The 27,932-nt window shown below is 47.0% G+C and overlaps 1 protein-coding gene, 1 long non-coding RNA gene and 1 other non-coding gene across 3 annotated transcripts in view; all 3 read right to left on the reverse strand.

Moving 5' to 3' along the window:
- Positions 1-20,062, reverse strand: part of LOC115931040 (inactive serine/threonine-protein kinase TEX14-like) — a 38,317-nt gene extending 18,255 nt beyond the window's left edge. The window contains 8 exon segments of the mRNA XM_063698388.1: positions 1,541-1,692; positions 6,884-7,062; positions 9,146-9,269; positions 11,002-11,115; positions 11,945-12,075; positions 13,319-13,400; positions 17,446-17,582; positions 19,286-20,062. Of these exon segments, the coding sequence (XP_063554458.1) occupies positions 1,541-1,692; positions 6,884-7,062; positions 9,146-9,269; positions 11,002-11,115; positions 11,945-12,075; positions 13,319-13,400; positions 17,446-17,570 (907 nt within the window). The 5' untranslated portion in view covers positions 17,571-17,582; positions 19,286-20,062.
- A 2,356-nt stretch (positions 20,063-22,418) lies between these two features.
- Positions 22,419-27,542, reverse strand: LOC134757224 (uncharacterized). The gene is made up of 3 exons (XR_010130907.1): positions 27,350-27,542; positions 26,122-26,237; positions 22,419-22,643 (listed from the first exon to the last, which is right to left on the reverse strand). It is a non-coding gene; the product is annotated as an uncharacterized lncRNA (long non-coding RNA).
- LOC134757366 (small nucleolar RNA U3) lies at positions 27,320-27,535 on the reverse strand. Its single transcript, XR_010131215.1, has one exon. It is a non-coding gene; the product is annotated as a small nucleolar RNA U3 (small nucleolar RNA).
- Positions 27,543-27,932: the final 390 nt, after the last annotated feature.

Raw genomic sequence — 27,932 nt, forward strand, 5'->3', positions numbered from 1 at the left:
TACTTTGAGAGGCCGAGGCAGGAGAATCACTTGAACCCAGGAGGCAGAGGCTGCAGTGAGCCAAGATCGCGCCACTGCACTCAAGCCTGGGCAACAGAGTAAGACTCCATCTTAAAAAAAAAAAAAAAAAAAAAAGTCTTGTGCGTTGGCTCACGCCTGTAATCCCAGCACTTTAGGAGGCTGAGGTGGGTGGATCACGAGGTCAGGAGATCCAGACCATCCTGGCTAACACAGTGAAACCCCATCTGTACTAAAAATAGAAAAAATTAGCCGGGCATGGTGGCACACGCCTGTAGTCCCAGTTACTTGGGAGGCTGAGGCAGGAGAATCGCTTGAACCCGGGAGGCAGAAGTTGCAGTGAGCCAAGATCCCACCACTGCACTTCAGCCTGGGCAACAGAGTGAGACTTTGTCAAAAAAAAAAAAAAAAAAGCAGCCTTTAATGAATGTGATTTTACTGTGTGTGTGTGTGTGTGTGTGTTTGTGTGTGTGTATGTCTTTCTCTTGAAGGATTCCTTCCATCTTCAGATATGTGACTACTTTCTCCACATCAGAGCAGTGGATTTGGAAGTACATCCATTTCTTTCAAGTGACACTGTTTATACATCTAATGGACACAGGGTGTGTTTCATAGTTTACTTCTCAGAGGCTAGTCTTTCCCCCTAATTTACAAGTTCTCAAGGGATACCGCACATAGATCATAAGTACTGATACCAATATTCAGTTTAAAAAGTTTGCTTCGGCCGGGCGTGGTGGCTCACACCTGTAATCCCAGCACTTCGGGAGGCCAAGGTGGGTGGATCACAAGGTCAAGTGATTGAGACCAGCCTGGCCAACATGGTGAAACCCAGTCTCTACTAAAAATACAAAAATTAGTTGGGCGTGGTGTTGTGCACCTGTAGTCCCAGCTACTCGGGAGGCTGAGGCAGAAGAATTGCTTGGACCTGGGAGGCAGAGGTTGCAGTAAACTGAGATCGAGCCACTGCACTCCAGCCTGGGTGTCAGAGCAAGACTCTGTCTCAAAAAAATAAAAAATAAAAATAATAAAAATAATAATTTTTTTTTTTTTAGTTTGGATTAAATGCATCATCACTGACAAGCAGATGGATGGGCTTTGCTGAGTCTTTTTTTTTTTTTCTTTTGAGACAGAGTCTCACTCTGTCACCCAGGCTGGAGTGCAGTGGCGCTATCTCAGCTCACTGCAACCTCGCCCTCCTGGGTCCAAGCGATTCTCCTGCCTCAGCCTCCCAAGTAGCTGGGACTACAGGCACGTGCCACCACACCCAGCTAATTTTTGTATTTTTAGTAGAGACAGGGTTTCACCATTTTGGCCAGGCTGGTCTTGAACTCCTGACTTCAGGTGATCCACCCACCTCAGCCTCCCAAAGTGCTGGGATTACAGGCGTGAGCCACTGCTCCCAGCCAAGAAGTCTCTTTTTAATAAGTCTTCTATTTTCATAAAAGTCAGTAACTCCTGTGGGGGGAGAAAAATGCAACCTAAGAATAGGGACTTTGGTCAACCATTAATGATCTTGATCTACCTGTTAAAATCTCCTGCATGATCATAGAAAAGCTGTAGATGTCTGATTTCACTGTGACTGCCTTCTGTAAGATCACTTCTGGTGCGGCCCCGTTGTATAGCTGCGTAGGAAGGGGCACTCGAGTCAGGTCCCTCTGTACACCTCTGTCCTTGCTACGGAAGGAAACTCACAAGTCAGGGCTCATGCCTTAAAGGGTCTTTTATTCATTCATTCATTCATTCATTCATTCATTCATTCATTCAGAGTCTTGCCCTGTCACCCAGGCTGCAGAGCAGCAGCGTGATCTCAGCTCACTGCAACCTCTGCCACCTCCCGGGTTCAAGCGATTCTCCTGCCTCAGCCTCCCAAGTAGCTAGGATTACAGGTGTGTGTCACCAGGCCCAGCTAATTTTTGTATTTTAGTAGAGATGAGGTTTTGCCATGTTGGCCAGGCTCATGGGTCTTTTAATCAACATACTACATTTGTGAAAACTTTGCCTCTGAAGGCTGACAACCCCTTTGAGTTCCTGGAAACCTAGCTAGACAATGAGCTAGTCCACACTGCTTCAGAGCTGTTCCAACACCTGCAATTCCTTACTATTCCACCCGGGCCCTCTCCACCACTTCATCTGGCAACTCTACTGCTCCCCTACTCCACTCAAGTCACAGGGCCCTTCTTTCAGATCCTCCAACATACCTCATGTTCTTCAAGTCTTTGCACTGGCAGCTTCTGGCAGGCATGCCCTGCCCACAGACCCTAGAATGACTAGCTACTTTTTGTCACTGAGATATTTGTCTGAAAGTCACTTCCTCAAGGAGGCCCTCCCTGACTGCCTAATCTAAAGTAGTCCTGTTTTATTGGTTTCAGAGCACTTATTATCTGAATTTGTGTTCATTTAGTTTATTATCTGTCTCCCCTCCATTCTAGAGAGTCAGCTCCATGAGAGTAGGCAACTCACTTGCCTTTATATCACTGTACTTCTGGGCTTACACCAGGGCCTTGATGCTTGCTGTTGAATAAATGAACGTAAACTCTTTCAAGAGCCCTCTGAACCCCCATATGCTTTATCAAAGCCATCTGGGACTTCCCCAACTCCTCATGATTATTTCTTTTCTGAACTCCTGCCCTTTTGGGAATATGTCCTCTCAGTTTAGCACTCAAGGGTTCACTCATATGCTTAAATAACTCTCCCCAACCAGACTCCTTAAGAGCTAAGTCAGAGCATCCTAAATGTCTTCTGGCCCAGCAAGAGTCCTCAGGGTAAACTCAGCACTGACTTGTGCCAAGAGATGGAATGCTATCCTTGACAATGACATTCAACAAACTGATATGCCCTAGTAGAGTGTTACCAAAAATAAATGTGGGACTGAAGGCTATTTTGGGTTGGTGAATAATCAACTCATGTTATCAGTTTTCAAAGAAGGGTATGTTGTTACACCTGCAATGGCTTGCTGACTAACATTTCCGATACTTCTACCTGAAGTTCCATCCTGAGGTCATTCCCAGACATTCACAGACCCTTGGTTACCTCCTACCCCCTCACTTGGCCAGTTGTTGACCCCAGCAACTCCATGCATTTCACGTTATTCCCTCCCATTTTGGCTTCATGGTCACCACTAGGCCCTGTCTCGTGGTCTCCTGGCTGGTGTTCCTGTCAACCTCCTATCCATCCTGCCCCTATATCCTGGAGACATCTTCTACCATCTGGTTTAGCCCCAACTGTGTCTCTAACCAATCAATTGGGTAACTTCACACCATTGCTTCACTCCTGGGTGCCTCAGTTTCCTCAACTATATAAGGACAGCATTGGGCTGGGCCATCTCCAAAGCTCCATTTCAGGCTAGGATTCACATTTCTATCGGTGAGCAAAAGGAGAAGAAACTGCGGTACCTTTCTCTCAACAGCAGATGGCGATCCATCACTGACAAAAGTGCACATCCTCTAGCTTCCACTGCTCCTGAACACATAGCCAGAGAGGTCAACCCTTCTCTGAACCATTTCAAGTTTTTCCTTCAACTAGATCATCCAATCATTTAATAAACATTTACCGGCCAGCTGTAGTGGCTCATGCCTGTAATCCCAGTACTTTGGGAGGCCAAGGCAGGAGTACTGCCTGAGCCCGGGAGATTGAGATTGTAGTGAGCCACTGTACTATCGCCTGGGCAAAAGAGGCAGATCCTGTGTCCCCCACCCACAGAAAAGAAAGCTGGGTGTGGTGGCTCACACTTGTAATCCAAGCACTTTGGGAGGCCAAGTCGGGCAGATCGCATGAGTCCACGAGTTCAAGTCCAGCCTGGGCAACATGACGTGACCTTATCTCTATAAAAAGTACAAAAATTGGCTGGGTGCAGTGGCTCACGCCTGTATTCCCAGCACTTTGGGAGGCTGAGGCAGGTGGATCACAAGGTCAGGAGTTCGAGATCATCCTGGCTAACATGGTGAAACCCCATCTCTACTAAAAATACAAAAAATTAGCCGGGTGTGGTGGCGGGTGCCTGTAGTCCTGGCTACTTGGGAGGCTGAGGCAGGAGAACGGCGAGAACCCAGGAGGCGGAGCTTGTAGTGAGCTGAGATTGTGCCACTGCACTCCAGCCTGGGTGACAGAGCGAGACTCCATCTCAAAAAAAAAAAAAAAAATTAGCTGGATGTGGTGGCATGTGCCTGTAGTCTCAGCTACTCAGGAAGCTGAGGTAGGAAGATCTCTTGATGCTGGGAGGTTGCAGTGAGCCGAGATCATGCCACTGCACTCCAGCCTGGGTGATAGAGCAAGATCTTGTCTCAAAAAAATAAAAAATATTTACTGAGCACTTACCGTAAGTGGCAGGCCCAGAGCTGGTGATGAACTCCCCATCTGGTGGTGCAGACACACTTGTATAGAAATGACTGTGGTACATTTGCGTGACACATGTGAGAAGAGGAATATGCAAAGTGCCTCAGGATACGAGAGCATCAGTATAGACTTCACAGAGAGTGTTGGGAGACTGTGTCTGAAGTGAGTTTAAAAGGCTAAATTGGCGTGTGCCAGGTATTCCAGATGCAGAAAGCAGTGTAGTAAAAGTGCCTTCAAATGGTCAGGAGGGAGCAGGGCAGTTAGGAGATTGACACTACGAGTGGAGCCTCACTTGGGGAGGCTTCTGCTCCCTGAAAAGGGGTCTGGACTTAATCTTGCAGGCAATAAGGAGACCATGAAAGCTTTTAACTCAGATTAAAAACGGACCAGATGTGAAGCTGAGCAGTTCAACTAGTGACAGTTATCTGGCCTCTGCCTGTTCCCATCTAGAAAAATGCCATGGCTCCAGTCATACCCCAACGGCTCCCCTGCTTTTTTTCTTGAGACGTAGTCTCGCTCTGTCGCCCAGGCTGGAGTGCAGTGGCGTGATCTTGGCTCACTGCAAGCTCCACCTCCTGGGTTCATGCCATTCTCCTGCCTCAGCCTCCCGAGTAGCCGGGACTACAGGCGCCTGCCACCACGCCCGGCTAATTTTTTGTATTTTTAGTAGAGACGGGGTTTCACCGTGTTAGCCAGGATGGTCTCGATTTCCTGACCTCGTGATCCGCCTGTCTGGGCCTCCCAAAGTGCTGGGATTACAGGCATGCACCACCACGCCTGGCTAATTTTGTATTTTTAGTAGAGATGGGGTTTCTCCATGTTGGTCAGGCTGGTCTCGAACTCCCAACTTCAGGTGATCCGCATGCCTCAGCCTCCTAAAGTGCTGGAATTACAGGCATGAGCCACCATGCCCGGCCTAGAGGAAGGATCTTAACCTACAAATCATCCATGACCCTATACTGTTCCAAAATGCCTATCCTAAGAACACAGCATCCCAGTGTTCTTAAGATAAAATTCAAACTCCTCACCAGGGCCCACAAGGCCAAGCACAACCTGACCTCTGCCTCCTCTCCATGCAGAGGGACAAAAGGCACTCCAGGTCTGGGGAAGTGAGAGGCTTTTTATTTGTTCAAAAAACATATGCTGAGTGCACATACGCAAAGGCCTGTTCTGGGCATTTGAGATATAGCAGTAAATAAAACAGAAATCCCTGCCTCATGGAGCTTTTCATCTTTGAGAGAAGTTACAGAGTATGTGACAAACAAAGATCTGGTGAGAGACCAGAAACAAAGCATCAGTGATGGGTAGGTGGCAGACAAGGGTAAGAGGAAGTAGGTGGGTCTAGGCAAGGGGTCTGCCCAGTGGCTGAGGCCTCACAGAAGAGCAGAACCAATACTGGCCCAAAGGCTCAGAGCTGTGGATGGCAGTAAGGAAGCGCAGGGGAGAGCCTCTGCCTCTCAAAGCTTGGGGGCTCTCAGGAAGACTTTGACTCTTGCCAACAAGAAACAAAGCCCTCTTACCAACTCCTGAATTTTGACTGCCTCTCTCACTGTGCTGAGCCCCTTGAGGGCAGATAATGCCCTCCATATCTATCCAGGCCAGTGCCTGGCCCAGATGTAGGAGGTGTGACAGACCATTAGGCTCATCAGCACCCATCACTTTCTCTCCTTCCACGATGCACAGGTAAGGCACAGCTCAGCTTCCCTCCAGTAGAAGGTAACTGGGCTCTGGCCACTGCAATGTGGGAGGCAGTACCATACCCATTTCAGACTGGCCCCAAACCCCACTGTGTCCCCTCCATGTTCTTTCTTGCTTGCTGACTGGCAGTGCAAAGAATGCAGTGGGGGATCAAGGCCTGAAAGGTGGTGAAGCTACAAATTGGTTTGACAGGGAACTCTGTCCCTGCCTCCAACACAGACTGGATTGCAATGTGAGTGAGAAATACACCTTGTTGTGTTAAAACCTGCTCAAAGGGCCAGGCGCAGTGGATCACACCTGTAATCCTAGCACTTTGGGAGGCTGAAGTGGGCGGATCACCTGAGGTCGGGAGTTTGAGACCAGCCTGGCCAACATGGTGAAACTGCATCTCTACTAAAAACACAAAAATTAGCCAGGCATGGTGGTGAGCACCTGTAATCCCAGCTACTCAGGAGGCTGAGGCAAGAGAATCACTTGAACCCAGGAGGCAGAGGTTGCAGTGAGCCGAGATTGTGCCACTGCATTCCAGCCTGGGCAAGAGGGCAAGACTCCGTCAAAAAAAAAGAAAAATCCACTGAAAATTTTGGAGTGGATAATTATAGCATTTATGCACATTGGCTAATACGAGCTCTTACTTGTTAAATGTTTGTTAAAATGTCTCCAAATTCCTCTAGCCTTGGCAAATAGGGTAAGACATTTGGGACAGGTTCAGCAACTGATGGACAGGTTCATCTCACCAATGAGGAGTCCCACCCAGATCAGATTCTGTCTCTACAGGAAAGGTCCCCAAGGGAGGTCAACTTCAGGAGAAAGTCCCACTCCATGTTATGCCCACCTTTCCAACATGTACTCCAGGTTGGTCAGCCTCGCTTCACCTGGGGAGATGATATGGACAGCATAGAAGCTGAGGGGGCAGTGGATAAACACCTGGAAATGCAGGTATCTCAGGGCATCAGATATCTGGAGCAGCAGGTGCACAATCACTTCCATGTGCAGCACTGGGAACTGGGACTGCTGCAAGCAAGAGATAAAATGCCAAGAAAACAAAAAGGACTGGGGCCCTGACACTGTAGAGCATTTTGTGATTTCCAGTCTTTCCATATGATCCTCATGGTTACCAAGGATCCCCATTTTACAGATGGAGAACCTAAAGCTCAGTGAGGCTAAGTGAATGCCCTGAGGTCCCAATGACTCAGGTCCCCTGGATCCAAACCTGGATTCCTTTCCCTCAGCTGAGCTGCTTCATACCACAAAAAATGAAAAGAAAGTTCTCAAAGTCTGGTATGTGCATCCAGGATTGGCCTGGGGAAAACTGACAGAGGAGGTCCCCCCATACCACCAGTAAACCTGCCCTGTCACCTCCCTGTCCAAGCCCAAGCTGCTGGGGAGAACCTGGAAGCTCAAAGGACCCTGAAGAATGCAGATAACCAATTCAGTCCTACCCCAGTCAGATGAGACAGAAAGTGTCTCCTAAGGGGACAGAAATTCACTCACATCAATGCACCTGGCTGACTAAAGTCTTCATGGGTCTCTCCCCCAGAGAAATGGTCTTTAAGGTAATACCCTCAGTCAAGGGGGAAAAACAGAAATAAACAGAATAGGAGGTCCTCAGGCAGAAGGAATGGCAAGCCATTTGGGGGAAGAGCCCTTCTTGGAGTCTCCTTACTTCTATCCAGAGTATTTAGAACAAAGTCATGGAGGAAAAAAACCTAAATACTCCAAGAGCTCTCTAAACCTACATCTCAGGCCAAAGCACCCTTTCCAGGGACTCTATAAAAGCCAGGAAAGATGTCTCCCAACACCAAGGAAATTTGAGAGGTGAGAGGGGAGTGATACAGGCCTCTACAGAAAAAACTGGGAGAGAGCACAAATGAAAATGTAGGAAAATAAAGCCAGTGGCTGTTAGATTATAGTTAGTCAAAGGTGTCTGTGTTTTCTGGGTCCATTGAGCTCTTAGATGTCTGATCAAGAAGCAGGACTAGGCTGGCTAAAGTGGCTCGTACCTATAATCCCAACACTTTGGGAAGCTAAGGCAGGAGGATCGCTTGAAGCCAGGAGTTCAAGACCAGCCTGGGCAACATAGTGGGACCATGATTCTATTAAAATTTTAAAAATTAGCTGGGTGGGGGCTGGGTGCAGTGGCTCAAGCCTGAAATCCCAGCACTTTAGGAGGCTGACACAGGTGAATTGCCTGACGTCAGGAGTTTGAGGTGAGCCTGGCCAACGTGGTGAAACCCCGTCTCTACTAAAAATACAAAAATTAGCTGGGTGTGGTGGGGGGGGTACCTGTAATCCAAACTACTTGGGAGGCTGAGGCATGAGAATCGCTTGAACCAGGGAGGCAGAAGTTGCAGTGAGCAGAGATCGTGCCACTGTATTCCAGCCTGGGGGACAGAAGGAGACTCTGTCTCAAAAAAAAAAAAAAAAAAAAAATTAGCTGGGCACGGTGGCATGCACCTGTAGTTCCAGCTACATTGGAGGCTGATGCAGGAGTATCATTTGAGCCCAGGAGTTGGAGGTTACAGTGAGCTATGATCTCACTACTGTACTCCAGCCTGGGCAATAGAGCAAGACCCTGTCTCAAAAAAAGCAGGACAGGCCAGGTGCAGTGGCTCACGCCTGTAATCCCAGCACTCTGGGAGGCCAAGGTGGGTGGAGCATCTGAGGTCAGGAGTTTGAGAACAGCCTGGCCAACATGGTGAAACCCCGTCTCTACTAAAAATACAAAAATTAGCCAGGCCTAGTGGCAGGCGCCTGTAGTTCCAGCTACTTGGGAGGCTGAGGCAGGAGAACCACTGAATCCAGGAGGTAGAGGTTGCAGTGAGCCAAGATCACGCCACTGCACTCCAGCCTAGGCAACAGAGGGACTCTGTCTCAAAAAAAAAAAAGCAGAACTGACAATAATAAAACCGTACCAATTCTGACCATGTGCTTATCAGCCTTAAATAGCATGTTAAACAGCCCCTATAAAGCAAAAGAATACAGATATTTATCTTCCATGCATGCAGAAATGGGATCACCACAGCTGGGGCAAGAGGGTGAGGAGGGAAGAAACCGGGAGGGCAGCAATGGAAAATCCATGGAAACAGCAGTTTACTCGTTCATGAAGGACACTGAACAATGTGCCGATAGTGATGCGCTCGTACACAAAGCGGGTTTTCTCTAGGTCCTGCGAGAGACACACAGCCATCAACTGTAGCAAGTAGGGGTGCCGCAGCTTGCTGCAAAAGAAAAGAAGCTTCAGATAAGGCAGTGGAGAGGAGGACATGATGAAAAAATGAGCGTAGGCCTTTTGAACACATTCTAAACAAATATCATTTGTATGCGATGTTTTCTTTTCTTTTCTTTTCTTTTTTTGACACAGAGTCTCACTCTATTGCCCAGTCTGGAGTGCAGCGGGGTGATCTCTCGGCTCACTGCAACCTCCGCCTCCTGGGTTCAAGCGATTCTACTGCCTCAGCCTTCCAAGTAGCTGGGATTACAGATGCCCACCACCACTTGTGGCTAATTTTTGTATTTCTAGTAGAGACGGGGTTTCACCATGTTGGCCAGGCTGGTCTTGAATTCCTGACCTCAGGTGATCCACCCGCCTTGGCCTCCCAAAATGCTGGGATTACAGGTGTGAGCCACTGTACCTGGCCTTTTGTATACAATGTTTTCTAAGAAAACAGGATGAGGTGTTGGTGAGGGTTTCTGTTGGAATCTGTGGCCCTAACTGATGAGACCTTGAGAGCTTACAGCCATCAATGACAACAATGACAATGTGGCCAAGAGCTCCTGTATTCTTTGCATACATCATACCTAACAACCACCTGCAAGAAATGTATCATTATACTCATTTTATAGATGAGGAGACCAACATCAAGGAAATGTCAGGGCCTGGTGCAGTGGCTCATGTCTGTAATCCCAGCACTTTGGGAGGCCAAGGTGGGCAGATCACTTGAAATCAGGAGTTTGAGGCCAGCCTGGCCAAGATGATGAACCCTGTCTGTACTGAAAATACAAAAGTTAACCAGGTGTAGTGGTGCACACCAGTAGTCCCCGCTACTCAGGAGGCTGAGGTCCGGGAATTGCTTGAGCCCAGGAAGTGGAGGTTGCAGTGAGCCTAGATGGTGCCACTGCACTCCTGCCTGGGCGACAGAGCGAGACTCAATCCTAACCCCCGCCAAAAAAAGAGGAAGAAATATGTCAGGAATTCACCCAAGGTTGCACGTCCAACTCAGTCTCATGTCAAAGTCTATGTTGCCCAGGCTCCTTCTTTCAGCTTCCTTTGGTCCCTTCAAGCCAACTTCCACGAAAAGAAGAATGTGGCCTCTCTACATGCCTCCTGCAGAAGTTGAGGAGCCTTCTTAGGAGAGAGCTCGATGAGCCTGGGTCCACTGAATGAATGAATCAAGAACCTGTCCTAGCAAGAACAGAAGGACCTAACTCTGGGTCCGCTGAATGAATCAAGAGCCTGTCCTAGCAAGAGCAGAAGGACTTAACTCTGGAGCCATAGGAACCCTAAGGTCTGGAGATCCATGAGCCTGTCCTCAATGGCACAGACATGTCCTCAGACATCTGGATCTTAAGCAAGCCATGCTCTATGAAAACAGGATAGCCACACACCATCCTGATGGGCACAGGGCCCAAAGTGGGTGGATTCAGGGATTGTAGCACCAGAACCAGAAGGGCCTGGCTGGAGGCTGCAGCATTCAGAGACATGGGTTACAGGGTGGCTGACAGCTGACAGAGCCCCTCACCACCACTGTCCCCACTGCTCAGGCTACTCGTTAACTTCTCTTCCTCTTTCTTGGCAGCCCTTCGAAGTCAAGTCAATCAATTTCAACAGTCAGGAAATGCTGAGACTGAGAGAAGCTGGAGCTCCCTATCCCAGGCACAGAGCTGAATAGCCCAGAACCTGAGTCTGTAAAGAGACCTGGACCTATAAGGGGCCTTGGGCTTCCTTCTCACCTGCTGTGTTCCTGCTCGGCAATTAATAAGTCGGCCAGCTGCAGCTTGCTGCAGTGTGGGAGGGTGGGGAGATTCAGCTCTTTCACTGTGACCCTGCTCCCATTCCACACTAGGCTACAAGGACAGGAAAGAGTTTCAGCAGAAAGGAGTGAGCAGCCACTTACTCCTTCAATGAATGAGCTTTCCTAAGCAAGGACCAGAGAATTGGTCTCCACACAGAACCTGCAATGCCCACTGGGCACTACTGGGTCCTCTCTCCCACTACCCACCCCCAGGTACCAAAGCACCCTGGAGAACTTAGGTATAGGTGGTGGGAAGTCACTGAATGCAAGGGAGAGAGTGACTTGATCAGGTTTGTATTCAAAAACACAATGGTACTGGCAATGTGGGGAATGGGTAGGGGAGGGGTGGTCCAGAGAATGGGAAGCCAGTTAGGAGACCACTCCAGGTGAGAGATGGTGAAGACTTGGGCAAAGGCAGCAGCAATAAAACAGCTTCTATAGGGGCCTCATTAACCTTGACCTGTATCAGAGGCAAGATAGTCACTACCAAGCTGCCTCTAATTCTTTAGCGAGCAGAGACATTAAAGTATTGTAATGAGTAATCTTTCAGAGCAGTGGTTCTCCCCCAGAGACCTATGGCAATGTCTGTAAGACAGTTTGGTTGTCACAGCTGTGGGGGCTGTAAGGGACTGCAACTGGCACTAGTGGGTAGAGACCAGGGACTTCTAAACATTCTACAATGCACAGGACTACTCCCAACAACAAAGGATCATCTGGCCAAAAATGGTAATAGTGTTCTGGCTGAGAAACCCTGATTTAGACAGATGTTCTTAGGTGTTCCCTGTGTTTGAGTAGAAACTCCCCACACTTAAGGAAGTCACATGCAGCCCTCTCTTCCCCTGAAACTGAATCAGACCTCAAACTGGCCAGCCCCCGCTTACTTGGTCATGACCATGTAGGGGCTGCTGAAGAAAGAGAAGGTGGGCTCATCAGCAGCTCGAATCACTTCCTTTTCTCCAACGACCGGAAGAGATCCTAGATAGGCCATCTGTGTCACCCCAGTAAGATAAAACTGAAACCAAGGCATAGCCTCAAATTATGGGGAGAAGGGAGGAAAAGCAGAATACATCCAGAATCTTATCAGCCAGCTAAAAGAATGATAGCTGCTATTTATCAACTTTCTGAATACCCCTATGCACTGGGCCTTTTTCTTTTTTTTTTTTTTGAGACAGGGTATCACTGTCACTCAGGCTGGAGCATATGACATGATCTTGGCTCACTGCAGCCTGGACCTCCCGGGCTCAAGCAATCCTCCCACCCCACCCTCCCAAGTAGCCGGGATTACAAGCATGCACCACCACACCTGGCTAATTTTTTTTTTTTTTTTAATAGAGACGGGCTTTTGCCATGTTGGCTGGTGTCAAAGTCCTGGACTCAAGTTATCCACCCACCTTGGTCTCCGAAAGTGCTAAGATTATAGGCGTGAGCCACCAGGCCTCACCACAACTCTTTATATTATCTTTAATCTTTCTAAAAACCTTTCAAGGTTTTATTATTTCCCTTTTGTTCTTTTCCCTGAAGAAACTGAGGCTCATGGAAAGAAGTCAGATGCCTCCAGTGCCATCGCTGGGACTGAGAAGCCCATTGTGGCCCCCACAGCACCCAGGATTGTGTCTGGCCAAATCTGATATTCCTCCTCTCCCTACCCACCAGGCTGCCTCAGCACAACAAACAGAACGGAGGGTAGGGCTGGGTGAGTTGGCTCAAGACTGTAATCCCAGCACTTTGAGAAGTCAAGGCAGATGGACTGATTGAGTCCAGAAGATAGAGACCAGCCTGGGCAACATGGCAAAATCCCATCTCTACTAAAAATACAAGTAACCAGGCATGGTGGCACACACCTGTGATCCCAGCTACTTGGAAGGCTGAGGCATCAGAATTGCTTGAACCCAGTAGGCAGACGTCGCAGCAGTGAGCCTAGATCGCGCCACTGCACTCCAGCCTGGGCAACAGAGCCAGACTCTGTCTCAAAAAAATAATAATTAAAAATTAAAAACTAAAAATTAATTAATTAAAAGATCATTTTCTAAACTCAAGTGTAGCCCAGGGTCATCCAAGTGAATTCTCTGGGGTTTTCACAAATTTGTTAGTAAGACAGGAACACTAAGAGATACCTTTCCCTCAATAGGGGCAAAAAAGAAAAGAACAACACTTTGGTGAGGATAAGGAGGCAGGAGTTGGACAAAGGTGGGAGATGGGCCCGATGATTCTCCAGTTAGTCCTGCAAACACTGGCTGTCAGTGGCAACCTCTTACCTTCCCAAAAACAAAGCTGTAGATATTTTGAGCAGAAATGACTCCAGCTTTAAGCAGTCAGTTAGGAGAGCCATTAGGGTTTCTAGAAATATTTAAAAGAGGAAAAAAACTCAGAATTAACCACTCATATCCAGAATAATAATGCTGAACCAAGTTTTCAGAAGGTGTAGTTGATTTTGTCTTTACTGCTAGACTTTTTGTTACAAAACTAGAGATGATGTAATAGCCAGCCTCTGAGAGGGCCTCTATGATTCTCACTTACCGGTATGCATAACCTTGTGTAGCCCCTCACACGTCACATGGGGCTGACCTGTTAACTCATTTTTGACTGTTAACAGTGCAAAACAGTGATAATCTGTCACTTTGAGGCTAAATCTACCAAGGCTTCGGCCCTGATCTCTCTTGGATCATTTACTCTGCCAGCTGCCATGATACAAGGACATTCAAGCAGCCCTAGGGGGAGGCTCAATGCCCAGCACCAATTTGTCAGCCATGTAAACGAGCCATCTTGGAACTGAATTGTCCATCTTCAGTCAAGCCTTCAGATGAATACAGCCCTAACATCTTAACTGCAACTTCATTAGAAACTCTGAGCCAGAACAACCTAGTTAAACCATTCCCTGATTCCTGACCCACAGAAATTGTGTGAGATAAAAATGTTATTGTTTGAGGCTGCTAAGTTTGGGGGGTGATTCATTATGCAGCAATAGATAACAAATACAGATGGTCAGAGTTGGAAATAATCATAAGCACATCTTGTCCAGTTTTTTCATTATATAGGCAAAAAAATGAAGCCCAGGAAAAGGAAACTTGCTGGCCTGAGGTCATAAAATGCAGCAGTGACCAGACACTGATGTTGCTCATTCCAGCCACTGTTCTTCCCACATTCCACACTCAAACTACCACCTGCGCATCAGGGTCCCCCTTCACTGAAGGTGTCTTGGAAGAAGGGGTGATGCCTCGTATTTCTTTGGCTCCCAGAACCTGGCATGGTGCCATGCAGTAGATGCTCAGTTAATGCTTGCCAGTTGGGTACTTTCAGCTCAGACTGAAGGAAAAAACATCCTACCACCACCAGAGGCACTTTCCTTTTCTTGGCAAATGGCAAAGGAGCTAAGAGATGGTGCATATTCAGGGCCAGCCCTACCTCAGGTCTGTGAGGCCCCACATGCCACTATTAGAGAACAGATGTAAGTGCTTTACTTCTTTTCTATTTCCTCAGCAACTCATCAGTGCCAAGCTGTCCCATCTCTGCCTTAAGCTGCTATGCTATTGAGGAGAAGACTCTGAAGTTTAGACTGAGATAAACTGAGCATCCCAATTTACACCTGGTATCTTAGCACCATTATTGATAGTTTCCTTTTCACTCTCGAAACAGCCAACAGATAATAAGCTATATGGTCACTCTCACTTGAGTAAACAGACCATAAGAAAAAGGCCACTTTTCAACACCAAATCATCAGTCTCTTCTTAAAATAAGGCTTATGTGCTTAGGCCTCAAAAGATCTAGGAGACAGTGGACCGTTTCTTGCCCAGGGGAACAGACCTTGTGCTGACAGTGAGGGTGTCAGCCTCCAGCAGCAGTGGAACTGGGCGTTACCAGTGATGAGGCCTCCTGCCTTCCACTCTGGGGCCTCTGGGCAGTACGTGGCTCTTTGGAGGGGAGAGTTCTTTCTAAGCAAAAGAGCCGAGCGTTCTCAAACAGTGACCTGGACAACAACTGCAGTTCAGACCAACATTTCCTGCTCTCTTACCTAAATTTCTCAGCACATGTCTATATAACTAAACTCGGCTGGGTTAAGGGGAGAAAAAAACTAACTCTAGTCATCTGCAGCCATTGGTCCTCAACTCAGTGCTTTTCTTCTTTCTCCAGTCCAAGCTCTGTGCAAACACACGTGTGAGGAATCTTATCTGACATGGCACCACTCACAAATCTCAGAGGCTAACTCTAATTTCAAGAATTTGTGTGGTTTTTTACATTAAGAGAAGGGGGGGGGGCAGGCACGGTGGCTCACGCCTGTAATCCCAGCATTTCAGGAGGCAGAGGCAGGTGGATCACCTGAGGTCAGGAATTCCAGACCAGCCTGGCCATGGTGAAACCCCATCTCTACTAAAAATATAAAATTAGCCAGGTGTGCTAATTTTATATTAATCCCAGCTACTAAGGAGGCTGAGGCAGGAGAATTGCTTGAACCCAGGAGACAGAGGTTGTGGTGAGCCGAGATTGCACGGACTCCTGCCTGGGCGACAGAGAAGACTCAGTTTCAAAAAAAAAAAAAAAAAAAAGTGGGGGAAGAGGAGTGTATTTCCATGTAAGCATTCCATTAACCCCGTAAGAATGTTTCCTCTAATTCTAAACTAGATGCTGTATCTAGATGAGTAACTAAGATTGTAAAAGCTCATCCACACTTACACTTGGGTTTTCCTTTCAGGCTCACTCATGAGCCTCCTCTCCTTGTACAGAGCCCTACCATGCACCAAGCAGCTAAGGGTTAGTAGCAAAGAATAGGACAGACACAGCCCCTGTGCTCTTGGAATTCACAATTTAATTGGAAAACTGGAGAAGAACATATACAAATAAAATAACTGCAAACTATGACAATTCTCTAAACTCTGAAGGAGGGGTCTCCATACAAGCTCCAGGGGCAGAGGCAGGAGATGAAGGGGGAGGGCTTGGATGAGGCAGGGCCTCCAAGGCCAGATAAGGGATTTCTAAACCTATTCTAATAGCCATGGGGAAGGTCCTTAAGGAGTTTTAGCAGAGTGGTACAACCTGATTTCCATTATTTTATTTTTATTTGATTACTTAATTTTTATTTTTTGAGACAAGATCTCACTCTGTCACCCAGTCTGGAGTGCAGTTCCACGATCTTGGCTTGCTGTAACCTCCACCTCCCAGATTCAAGTGATCCTCTCACCTCAGCCTCCAGAGTAGCTGGAACTATGAGGAGCACACCAACACACTTGGCTAATTTTTTTTTTTTTTTGAGATGGCGTGTTGCTCTGTCACCCAGGCTGGAGTGCAGTGGTGCAATCTCGGCTCACTGCAACCTCCGCCTCCTGGGTTCAAGTGATTCGCCTGCCTCAGCCTCCTGAGTAGCTGGGATTACAGGTGCATGCCACCACACCCAGCTAATTTTTGTATTTTTAGTAGAGACGGGGGTTTCACCATGTTGGCCAGGCTGGTCTCGAACTCCTGACCTCAGGTGATCCACCCACCTCAACCTCCAAAAGTGATTACAGGTGTGAGCCACTGTACCCAGCCACCTGATTTCCATTTTTAAAAGGTCATTCTGGATGCTGAGTAAAGAGCCAAAACTGGCCAGAGTGGCAGGCAGCACAGCAGTTAGGAGTTAACGGGATCATGAACTCATCTCGCCTGAGAAGCCAGCAGCATCCAATCATCAGAGGAAAGCCAGGACTCAAAGTGCATGAATGACAGGACAAGGAAGCCTGCAAAAGTGTGGTGAGCCCAGCTACCCTGCTTACAGAAAGAGACGCCATCAGAGGAAAGCCAAATGGGAAGGATTCTCTACATACACACCCTAAGTCAACAAATCCCAGAGAAGTTAAAATGACACTCCTCCCTTTCAAGCTTAATCCTGAGCATGGAGAGAAGCATGGAGCCCACCTCCTGCAGCTGTGATGGGAGAAGAGGGGGCTGCCCAACCAGCTGGCAGCAAGTCTCTCATATCAGCTGAAAATAGCCCAAGAAACCGTAAGTTAAGCATTTGTGGTCTTTTGCAACCTTAGTAATAAAGGAACACTCTTTCTATGGTTCAGGAGATGACAAAAAAGCCAGCCAGGTGTCCGGCTGAGTAAGGATTTTCTGCTGGGCTTCTCAGACCTGAGATGTTCCCCCCTTCTGCTAACCACAGGATGGTTTCCACCGGAGCCCACACTCATTCCTCTCACACCTTCTCAGGGAGAGGGGAGAGAGGGGCAAAGGTGATCCTCTGGCCTTCCTTCAACAGGGCCAAGCCTTTTCTTTCCAAGCACACCCGTTTGGATGGGCCACATGCCAGAGGGCACTGATGTGGAGGAGCTGAGGCAACCCATGCTGCAGGGCTCCCACAAGGAAGGCTGGGTGATGGAGACTATCCCACTCTGCTCAAGGGAGTACTCACCCCTGCACGAGGCCACCACACCAGGGCGGGCTGTAGACAAGCCGCTGCGGGGAGTCTATCTTCTTCAGGAGGTCATAAGAGAAGCCCTGGATGATGGCCTGCATGTGTGAGGCACAGCGCTGCATGAACTCTACTATCTGCAAAACATTGCAGAGATGCCCAGTGCGGGTGCACCAGTTTTCAATGGAATGGAAGCTTGGGTATGAAGATAAGTGGTCCAAGGAGCTGAGAGCCCCCAACAGAAAAACCTCTCAAAAGGAAAGGGCCCAGGTGATTTTCTAAAGGTATGGAATGTTTTCAGGGAGAGGATTTAGGGCAACAATTTCCTCCAACTCCCTCCTTCAACAGATGAGGAAACCAAGGCCGAGAGGAGTAAAATTTGCTGGTCCAAGGCCCAACAGCTTTAATAAGCAGGAGCCCCAGGAAGGAGACTGCACACAGAGGGGCCTGACACTGTACCTGCCCTCTGAGTTTTACATTTATGTTATTTAGTTTTCATTAAAACACATCACACCAGCTGGGTACGGTGGCTCATGCCTGTAATTCCAGCACTTTGGGAGGCCAAGGTGGGCGAATCACCTGAGTCAGGAGTTCGAGACCAGCCTGGCCAACATGGAGAAACCCCGTCTTTACTGAAAATACAAAAGTTAGCTGAGTGTGGTGGTGCATGCCTGTAATCCGAGCTACTCAGGAGGCTGAGGCAGGAGAATTGCTTGAACCCAGGAGTGGGAGGTTGCAGTGAGCTGAGCTCACGCCGCTACACTCCAGCCTGGGCAAGACTCCTTCCCAAAAGAAAAAAATTCCCACCTGCCAAGCAAAGTTACTTAATGTCAGTGGGCCTCAGTTTCCCCACCTGTACAATAAGGAAAATAATAGTACTTACCTGAGAGGTTGTTGTGAAGATTGAGTTAATATATAAAAAACATTTAAAACAACATCTGAGTCATGGTAAGTGCTAGTTAAATGGGTCAGACAAAATTACAATTGTTCGCCTTTCCCATCGAATGGATGAGTAGGAAGGTTCACTAGACCTGCCGGAAGTTTCGCAGCTGGCTAATATGCTTCGATCCAAGGCTGAGACTCCAGTACCAACACTAAGGCCACTGTACGCTCTGTGCTGACCACTGAGAGCCTGACTCTCAGCCCAGTGCTCTTCTAGTGGGCATGGCTACAGAGTGGGACCCACCCTTATCTGGGTGCTACGCTCCTTTCCTGCTGTCAAAGCCCAAGTCTTCGGGTTTTGACCCCTCTCATCGTGGAGTCGCAGGTCACCTCCTGCATCCAGCAGTTTGCTAAGGATCCACTGATTGCCTGAAAATGCTGCTGCATGGACGGGGTGCTCCCATCAAAGCAGCGGCTGGGGAGGGAGATGGGTACAATGGATGTCCATGGCAATGCTCCTGCATTCCATGGAGCGGGGCTCAGTGTGCAACACAGGGCTCCCATTCTACAAGGCAACCTTGGTGATGAGGAATATAACAACATCATTTGTGAGGCCCCTGTCTGTGCCCACAGGAACTTTCTGCACACACACACACACACACACACAATCCCTTTTTTTTCCCTTTTGCACTCAACCCTTCAAGGAAGTATCGTTTCCCAATTTACAGATGAAAAAACAAAACGGCAAAGCTGAGGTTCATTCCCAGGCATAGATCTGGTTCCAAATCCAATTTTCTTTCCCCAGCACCCTGATATTGGCTGCCTGGAAACAATGTCTTCACATCTGCAGTGTCCTGGGATCAGGCTAGTCAAGCACAGCCTAACAAGGCGCCACCTCTCTCGTTTGAGAATGTCTCCCCACAGCCCCCCCAAAAAATCCTGTGGTAGAGCACAATACCTTGGCATCAGCAATGCAGTCAAGGATCTACACCTCAGAAAAATTTCACCTCAGAAAAATTTCAACTAAGCCAGTCAACTGTCTGAGGCATGAACGGACAGCCTTTAATGTGTCCAGAATATGGTGAGGATATGATGTATAGCCTTAGTTTCCTAACCTGGCTACACATCAGAATCACCAGGGAACTTTCTCTCTTTAGCTGAAAAAGAAACACAAATAGGAGGAGGAGGAAGGGAAAAAAAAGAAGAAGAAGAAGAAGGAGAAGGAAAAGAAGGAGGAGAAGGAGGAGGAGAAGAAGGAGAAGGAGAAGAAAGAGAAGAAGGAGAAGAAGAAGAAGAGGAGAAGGGGGAGGGAAGGGGAGGGGGAGGGGGAGAAAGAAAAGAAAAGGATGATGAAGAGAAGATAAGAAAAAAGTCATCCAACTCCAGACACCCAGTTCTCTTACCAAGATGCAATTACTATTACAAGTTTTTGTATCCTTCTGGAAATGTTTTATGTATATACAAGTATAAAGAAGAATACACTATACAGGCCGAGTGTGGTGGCTCACACCTGTAATCCCAGCACTTTGGGAGGCCGAGGCGGGCGGATCACGAGGTCAGGAGATCGAGGCCATCCTGGCTAACGCGGTGAAACCCTGTGTCCACTAAAAATACAAAAAAATTAGCCGGGTGTAGGTGGTGCATACCTGTAGTCCCAGCTACTGGGGAGGCAGAGGCCTGAGAATGGCGTAATGGCATAAAACCTGGGAGGCAGAGCTTGCAGTGAGCCGAGATCATGCCACTGCACTCCAGCCTGGAAGACAGAGTGAGACTCTGAATACACTATACAAACTCTTCTGTATCTAAATATTTTCTTTTCTTTTCTTTTCTTTTTTTTTTTTTTTTGAGACAGAGTTTTGCTCTTGTCACCCAGGCTAGAGTACAATGGCGTGATCTCAGCTCACTGCAACCTCCACCTCCCGGGCTCAAGTGGTTCATCTGCCTCAGCCTCCTGAGTAGCTGGGATTATAGGTGCCCACCACCCATGCCCAGTTAATTTTTGTATTTTTAGTGGAGACAGGGTTTCACCATGTTGACCAGGCTGGTCTCGAACTCCTGACCTCAGGTGATCTACCCACCTCAGCCTCCCAAAGTGCTGGGATTACAAGAGTGACCCACTGCACCCAGCCTACATATTTTCATTTAAGAATCTATCTTGGAGAAATTTCCATATGAGAAACTACAAGCCATCGCTTCTTGGCCTTTTGGCTAAGATCAAGTGAGAAACTACAAGCCATCTCCATTCTTGTTAACAGCTACATAGTATGCCAATGAATGGGTGTATCATAATTTAGTTAATAATCCACTGGGATATCTGTCAAAAGCACAGATTCCCAGACTACACCTTACACTGACTGAAACAAAATCTGCAAGCACAGGACCCAGGAATGTGGTTTGGTTTTGTTTTGTTTTTCAAATTCCCCTGGTGATACTAATGAGGCTGGCCTGCACCCAGGCATATAGGAACCACTGATCCCATTGGTTCTCACTGTAGGCTCTCTCCCACTGTTGGGCAGAGAAGCAGTCCAGCACACTGCATCATGGGAACCACAATATCCTCCTTGCTGCAAAAACAGCTTTGTATAATGTCTTACCATCTTGTTTTTTTTGGGGGTAGGGGGGTTTCTTTTTTTGAGATGAAGTCTCGCTCTTGTCCCCCAGGCTGCAGTGCAATGGCGCAATCTTGGCTCACTGCAACCTCCGCCTCTTCCTGTTCAAGAGATTCTCCTGCCTCAGCCTCCTGAGTAGCTGGAATTACAGGCACCTGCCACCATGCTCAGGTAACTTTTGTGTTTTTAGTAGAGACGAGGTTTCATCATGTTGGCCAGGCTGGTCTCAAATTCCTGACCTCAGGTGATCTGCCCGCCTCAGCCTCCCAAAGTGCTGGGATTACAGGCATGAGCCACTGTGCCCAGCCTGTCTTACCATCTTCTAATCATTCCTCCCACAAACAGTAAGAAAGCTGGGTTAGGTGAGAGATGATATTATTTCTCATTTGTCATGAATGCTAAGGAGGAAAGGAATAATGATTTATACCCAGCTAAGCTTACAAGAGAATCCAGGTCCACCTGGTATCAAAATGTGTACTATCATATTTATTTATTGTAAAGCCTAAAAACTGGAGTCTCTGCCTAGCCAACTCAGAAGTTTATTTTATTTGGTACACACAGTGTTCAAAGAAATTGAAATAGTTGGCAATATTTAACGTTTGGGAGATTTCATTTATTTGTTTATTTATTTTGAGAGATAGTCTCTGTCTGTCACCCAGGCTGGAGTGCAGTGGCGCAATCTCGGCTCACTGCAACCTCCACCTCCTGGGTTGAAGAGATTCTCCTGCCTGAGCCTCCTGAGTAGCTGGGACTACAGGCGCCCACCACCACGGCTGGCTAATTTTTTTTGTGTGTGTATTTTTAGTAGAGACGGCGTTTCACCATGTTGACAAGGATGGTCTCGATCTCCTGACCTCATGATCCACCCACCCTGGACTTCCAAAGTGCTGGGATTACAGGCCTGAGCCACTGCGCCTGGCAACATTTGGGAGATTTCAAATTAAAAACTGGGATTTCTGGCTCTTGGAAATTCAGAAGATCTGGCTTTCCTGGCTCCCTTTCCTGGCCCCCTTTCCTGCCCAACAGCAATAGATCCCTGACCCTCCTCAGAGAAAACCTAAACCCAGTTACTTGGTCCAGTAGGCATCTGATTTGTGACTTCAATAGGTCCAGTCCATCACAGCGTTTCCACTGAGCGTATAGGAATAAAGCCTCCTGTCTGGGTGCGGTGGCTCACGCCTGTAATCTTAGCACATCGGGAGGCCAAGGCAGGTGGATCATCTGGGGTCAGGAGTTCGAGACCAGCCTAGCCAACATGGTGAAACCCCGTCTCTACTAAAAATACACAAATTAGCTGGGCATAGTGGTGTGTGCCTGTAATCCCAGCTACCTGGAAGGCTGAGGCAGGAGAATTGCTAGAACCCAGTAGGCAGAGGCTGCAGTGAGCCAAGACTGTACCACTGCACTCCAGCCTGGGTGACAGGGTGAGACTCCATCTCAAAAAAAAAAAAGAAGCCTCCTGGCTGGGTGTGGTGGCTCACACCTAAAATCCCAGCACTTTGAGAGGCTGAGGCAGATGGATCACCTGAGGTCAGGAATTCAAGACCAGCCTGGACAACATGGCAAAACTAAAAATACAAAAATTAGTCAGGTGCGGTGGCGGTGAATGCCTGTAGTACCAGGTACTCGGGAGGGTGAGGCAGGAGAATCTCTTGAACCCAGGAAGCAGAGGTTGCAGTGAGTCAAAATCGAACCACTGCACTCCACCTGGAAAACAGAGCGAGACTTCATCAAAAACAAAAAAAGGAATAAAGCCTCCTCCCAGAAATTCCCCTTCACCTTGATCAGATAAAAATTTTTTAAAAACTTTTATTCCTGGTACCTCTATGCAGCCAATCATCAGATATTTTTTAAGTCACATGAAAATGTTCCCAACCACAAAATACAAAGCCATAGGGGTTTGCCATCCTCTCTTGTTCTTGTCCCTTTCCACTTCCTTCCTGACATTGTCTGGCATTACAAGTGTCCTTCCTGGACACTTGAAAAAGGGAACTTCTTTAAACTCTGAGGTCTTCAGAAGCTGGGCTCCTTCCTGATCTCAGCTGTGTCATTAATACTATGTACCATATTATGGGCTAGTCTCAATTCCCTGATCTTAAAAGTTAAAGGTTTGAATGGTTTGATCTTTAAAGAAATCAGCTTTAAGCCTGGACAAAGCAGTTGTAAATGCAGATGACTATAAAATGTTTCAATTTTTATCTGTATTTTTTATACAGGCTTTAAAAAAATGGTTTATGTTTACTGAATGGAATTATACTGTCATACAGAATATGAAAGTGATGATGGTCATGACTATATCACTCAAGGCGATGTTTATACACCTTGTTCCAGTAATGGAAAGAAGTGGGAAATGGCCAGGCATGGTGGCTCATGCCTGTAATCTCAGCACTTTGGAAGGCGGAGGCTGGTGGATCACCTGAGGTCAGGAGTTTGAGATCAGCCTGGCCAACAAGGTGAAACCGCATCTCTACTAAAAATACAAAATTAGCCAGCTGTGGTGGTGGGCACCTGTAATCCCAGCTACTCGGGAGGATGAGGCCGGAGAATCACTTGCACCTGGGAGGCGGAGGTTGCAGTGAGGGAAAAACTGAAGAAAAAAGAAAATGTTGCATTTTTGCTGAAGAACTGCAGACTGTCCCAATATGGCCTCCCTACAACATGGGTATATGCAAACATCAGGTGAGCCAGCCCCCATGCCACCTTTTTTTTTTTTTTTTTTGGTATAGACAGGGTCTCTGTTGCCCAGGCTAGTCTCAAACTCCTGGGCTCAAGCAATCCTCCCACCTCACCTCCCAAATTGCTGGGATTACAGGTGTGAGCTACTGCATCTGGCTGACCCCTTTCTTTCCGGGCTTTGAAATTAAAAAATACGGTAGAGCCAGTAGAGCGTGTGTGAGTCTAGAAAAATTCTGGAAGGAAACACAACAAAATGTTCATTGTTTTAAGTTACCTCTGGTTACTTAATTCTCATACTGATTGGCTTTTTTCTTTATACTTTTCTAAGCTTCCAAGTTTTCTTCCCCTAAGCAATCTTATAACCAATCCCTCCACAACACACATACATAAAATACAAAAGCTGCTCAGCACGGTGGCTCACATCTGTAATCCCAGCACTTTGGCAGACTGAGGCGGGCGGACCATGAGGTCAAGAGTTCGAGACCAGCCTGACCAACATAGTGAAACCCTGCCTCTACTAAGAATACAAAAATTAGGCCGGGTGCAGTGGCTCATGCCTGTTATCCCAGCACTTTGGGAGGCTAAGGCAGGCAGATCATAAGGTCAGGAGATGGAGACCATCCTAGCTAACACGGTGAAACCCCTTCTCTACTAAAAATATAAAAAATTAGCTGGGTGTGGTGGCACGTGCTTGTAGTCCCAGCTACTAGGGAGACTGAGGCAGGAGAATCACTTGAACCCGGGAGGCGCAGATTGCAATGAGCCGAGATTGCGCCACTGCACTCCAGCCTGGGCAACAGAGTGAGACTCTGTCTCAAAAAAAAAAAAAAATACAAAAATTAGCTGTGTGTGGTGGCACGTGCCTGTAATCCCAGCTACTTGGAAGGCTGAGGCAGAAGAATCGCTTGAACACGGGAGGCGGAGGTTGCAGTTAGCCGTAGTAGTGCCACTGCACTCCAGCCTGGGTGACAGAGCAAGACTCCATCACAAGAAAAAAAAAAAGTACAAAAGCTTCCAATATTAATAATTTAAGTAAGTACATTAAACAGAGCCTCCTTAAGTAAGATGGGAAAGACTTTTATGATTGTTCATATTCTGGCATTCCTGTGAAAATCAGCTTGAATCACTTAAGTGCCCAAAACCCCAGTTTCTGGTTCTGTTTAATGGGAACTGAAAAATATCCACCACCGACTCTCCCTTCTCTGTCAAGAAGGTGTCAAATAAGCTAATATTTGAGAAGGCCCTAGCAAAAGCCGAAGTGCTTCACAAAAAGAGATGTTCAGCCAAGTATAGTGGCTCACACCTGTAATCCCAGCACTGTGGGAGGCCAAGGTCAATGGAGGCCAGGAGTTCGAGACCAGCCTGGCCAACATGGCAAAACCCTGTCTCTACTAAAAATACAAAAAATTAGCCAGGCCTGGTGGTGCCCACTTGTAATCCCAGCTACTAGGGAGGCTGAGGCAGGAGAATTGCTTGAAGCAGGGTGGCAGAGGCTGCATTGAGCCAAGATCCTGCCTGGGTGACAGAGCCAGACCGTGTGTCAGGAAAAAAAAAAAGTAGACGTTCGCCTGTCACTGATTCATTGTGTTACTGTTCCATATTAAAATTTAGACCAACTATTGGCTGGGCGCGGTGGCTCATGCCTGTAATCCCAGCACTTTGGGAGGCTGAGGCGGGCAGATCATGAGGTCAGGAGATTGAGACCATCCTGGCTAGCATCATGAAACCCCGTCTCTACTAAAAATACAAAAAATTAGCCCGGCATGGTGGCAGGTGACTGTAGTCCCAGCTACTCAGGAGGCTGAGGCAGGAGAATGGCATGAACTCGGGAGGCAGAGCTTGCAGTGAGCCGAGGTCACACCACTGCACTCCAGCCTGGGTGACAGAGCTAGACTCTGTCTGAAAAAAAAAATAAAATAAAAAAAAAAATTAGACCAACTATTAAACTCCGATTCTTTTCGTGTTTAGTGGGGTTTTTTTCCTTTTTTTTTTTTTTTTGACGGAGTTTTGCTCTTCCCACCTCGGCCTCCCAAAGTGCGGGGATTACAGGCGTGAGCCACCATGCCCGGCCTAAATTTTGATTCTTTTAAACCACAGCCATAAGAGTCAGGCAAAATCACCTTTTTTTTTATTTTTTTATTTTGAGACTGAGTCTCGCTCTTGTTGCCCAGGCTGGGGTACAATGGCGTGATCTCGACTCATTGCAACCTCCACCTCCCAGGTTCAAATAATTCTCCTCTCTCAGCTTCCCAAGTAGCTGGGATTACAGGCATGTGCCACCACGCCCGGCTAATTTTTTGTATTTTCAGTAGAGGCAGGGTTTCACCATGTTGGTCAGGCGAGTCTCTAACTCCTGACCTCGTGATCCGCCCGCCTTGGCCTCCCAAAGTGCTGGGATTATAGGTGTGAGACACTGCACCCGGCCAAACGTTTTTCTAATTAGTTTCTAAACAAACTCATCTTAACAGCACAACCCCTATTTTCTAGACATCAATATTATTGTACTTACTGATTTGGATCTGATCCATAATCCACCAGAACATCAACGAATTTCCTAAGGCCCAATAACGCTGCAACAAAAAGTGCTGTTTGGCCCCAAGGAGTTTACTGCATCAACATAAGTTCCTGCAAAGGAAATATCAGAATCAATGCAAATATCAGAAAATTTCCTGAGATGGAACTGGGTGGGGGGTGGGGGAATTAAATATTTTTATAGTGTACCTTCATATATTGCTGTGAGCTTTTTTAAAAAAAGTACAAAAGAAGGTCTTCATTAGTCGCACATAGATATAGTGGAAGGCAAACTCAGTGTTTATTCATCAAAAATATTTATAGAAAGTTGCATTGAAGCATTTAGTTCACCACACTGGCATATTATAAAATGGATTAAAATGGTTCTCAATCATGGGAAAGGGTGGCGGAGGGACTAAAGATAATGTGTGTGTTGGGAGGAAGGGTATAACATAAAAAGAGCTCGCTGGAATACGAGTCCTCACCTAAAAGATCTTACTAAAGTGTAAAGACTAATTCGACAAGGGAAAACAAAATACACAAAACAGACCAATTTCCAGTACTATCAAACAATGAGTCTGTGAATAATTAAAAGGGACTGAAAAAAAAGGCCAAAGTAGTAACATGACCAGGAAAATAAATAGAAAAGGAAAACATGACTTACCTACCAAGAAAAAAATTTAGTCCTCCAGAAGACCAAAAATCACCAAGAAATACGAAAATTGAAATCCCCCAAGTCTGGAGGCGCAGTGGCTCACGCCTGTAATGCCAGCTCTTTGGGAAGCCGAGGCAGGTAGATCACTTGAGGCCAAGAGCTCGAGACCAACCTGGCCAACAAGGCGAAATCTCCTCTCTACTAAATATACAAAAACTAGCGGGGCCTGGCTGCGTACCTGTAGTCCCAGCTACTTGAGAAACTGAAGCATGAGGACTGCTTAAGTGGCAGAGGCTGCAATAAGCCGAAATCCTGCCATTGCACTCCAGGACCACAGAAAAAAAGCCCCGGCTCAAAAACAAAAATTCACATATCTCACATCTCTCAATCCCGCATCTCTCAAAATACAAAAAAAGCACTTCGCACAATCTTAAGTTAAAACATACACATTTCTCAAAACACCGAAAAAACACATCTGGCATAACCTTACAGTCAATCATTAGCCAATCATCTGCTACTAATACCTGAAAAAAACACCAGAACCACTCACACCACGTTCTTTCCCTCTCACCTTCCCCAAACGGAGAGAAGAACGACCATCAATAGCAAATAACAACTACAATAAAACGCCACCAGATAGTGATTTTTTGGAAAACGACACAACATCTACCTCTTCGCGGTTTGACCAACGCTTCACATGCTCAAAAAAACTTCTACAATAATATACTATAAAAACGATCCCTGAAAGTATAGTCTTAAGGGCTGTTTATGTGCCTTCCAGATGCGAAAGAAACTCACACATATTTTGCTGATGGTGAGTATTTCGTGAGCACATTTTCTTCTGGAAAATATTACTATGTGTTTTTTCCAAAAACGATCTTTCCACTACCAAAGTTTGAAAAAAGCATTTAAAGTAACCTCAAAATTTCGAAGATACTTTAGGCAATCACGGTAATTAACATATGGTAGCAAAACATGCAATCACTCGGAGCTCCTTTCTAACCCCGCCCCATTTTCCTCAACACGTAACGCTGACGACTATAAAGTGCGCCGGAGCGCCAGAAACCTTCAGGGAAACTGCCCGGTTTGGACCGATGATAGGAAGCAGGGAGGCCCTTCGAGAATAACCAAAGAGTGAAGGGAAAGCGATAATT

This window comes from Gorilla gorilla, chromosome 16 (assembly GCF_029281585.2).
Source record: "Gorilla gorilla gorilla isolate KB3781 chromosome 16, NHGRI_mGorGor1-v2.1_pri, whole genome shotgun sequence".
Taxonomy (NCBI): Eukaryota; Metazoa; Chordata; class Mammalia; order Primates; family Hominidae; genus Gorilla; species Gorilla gorilla.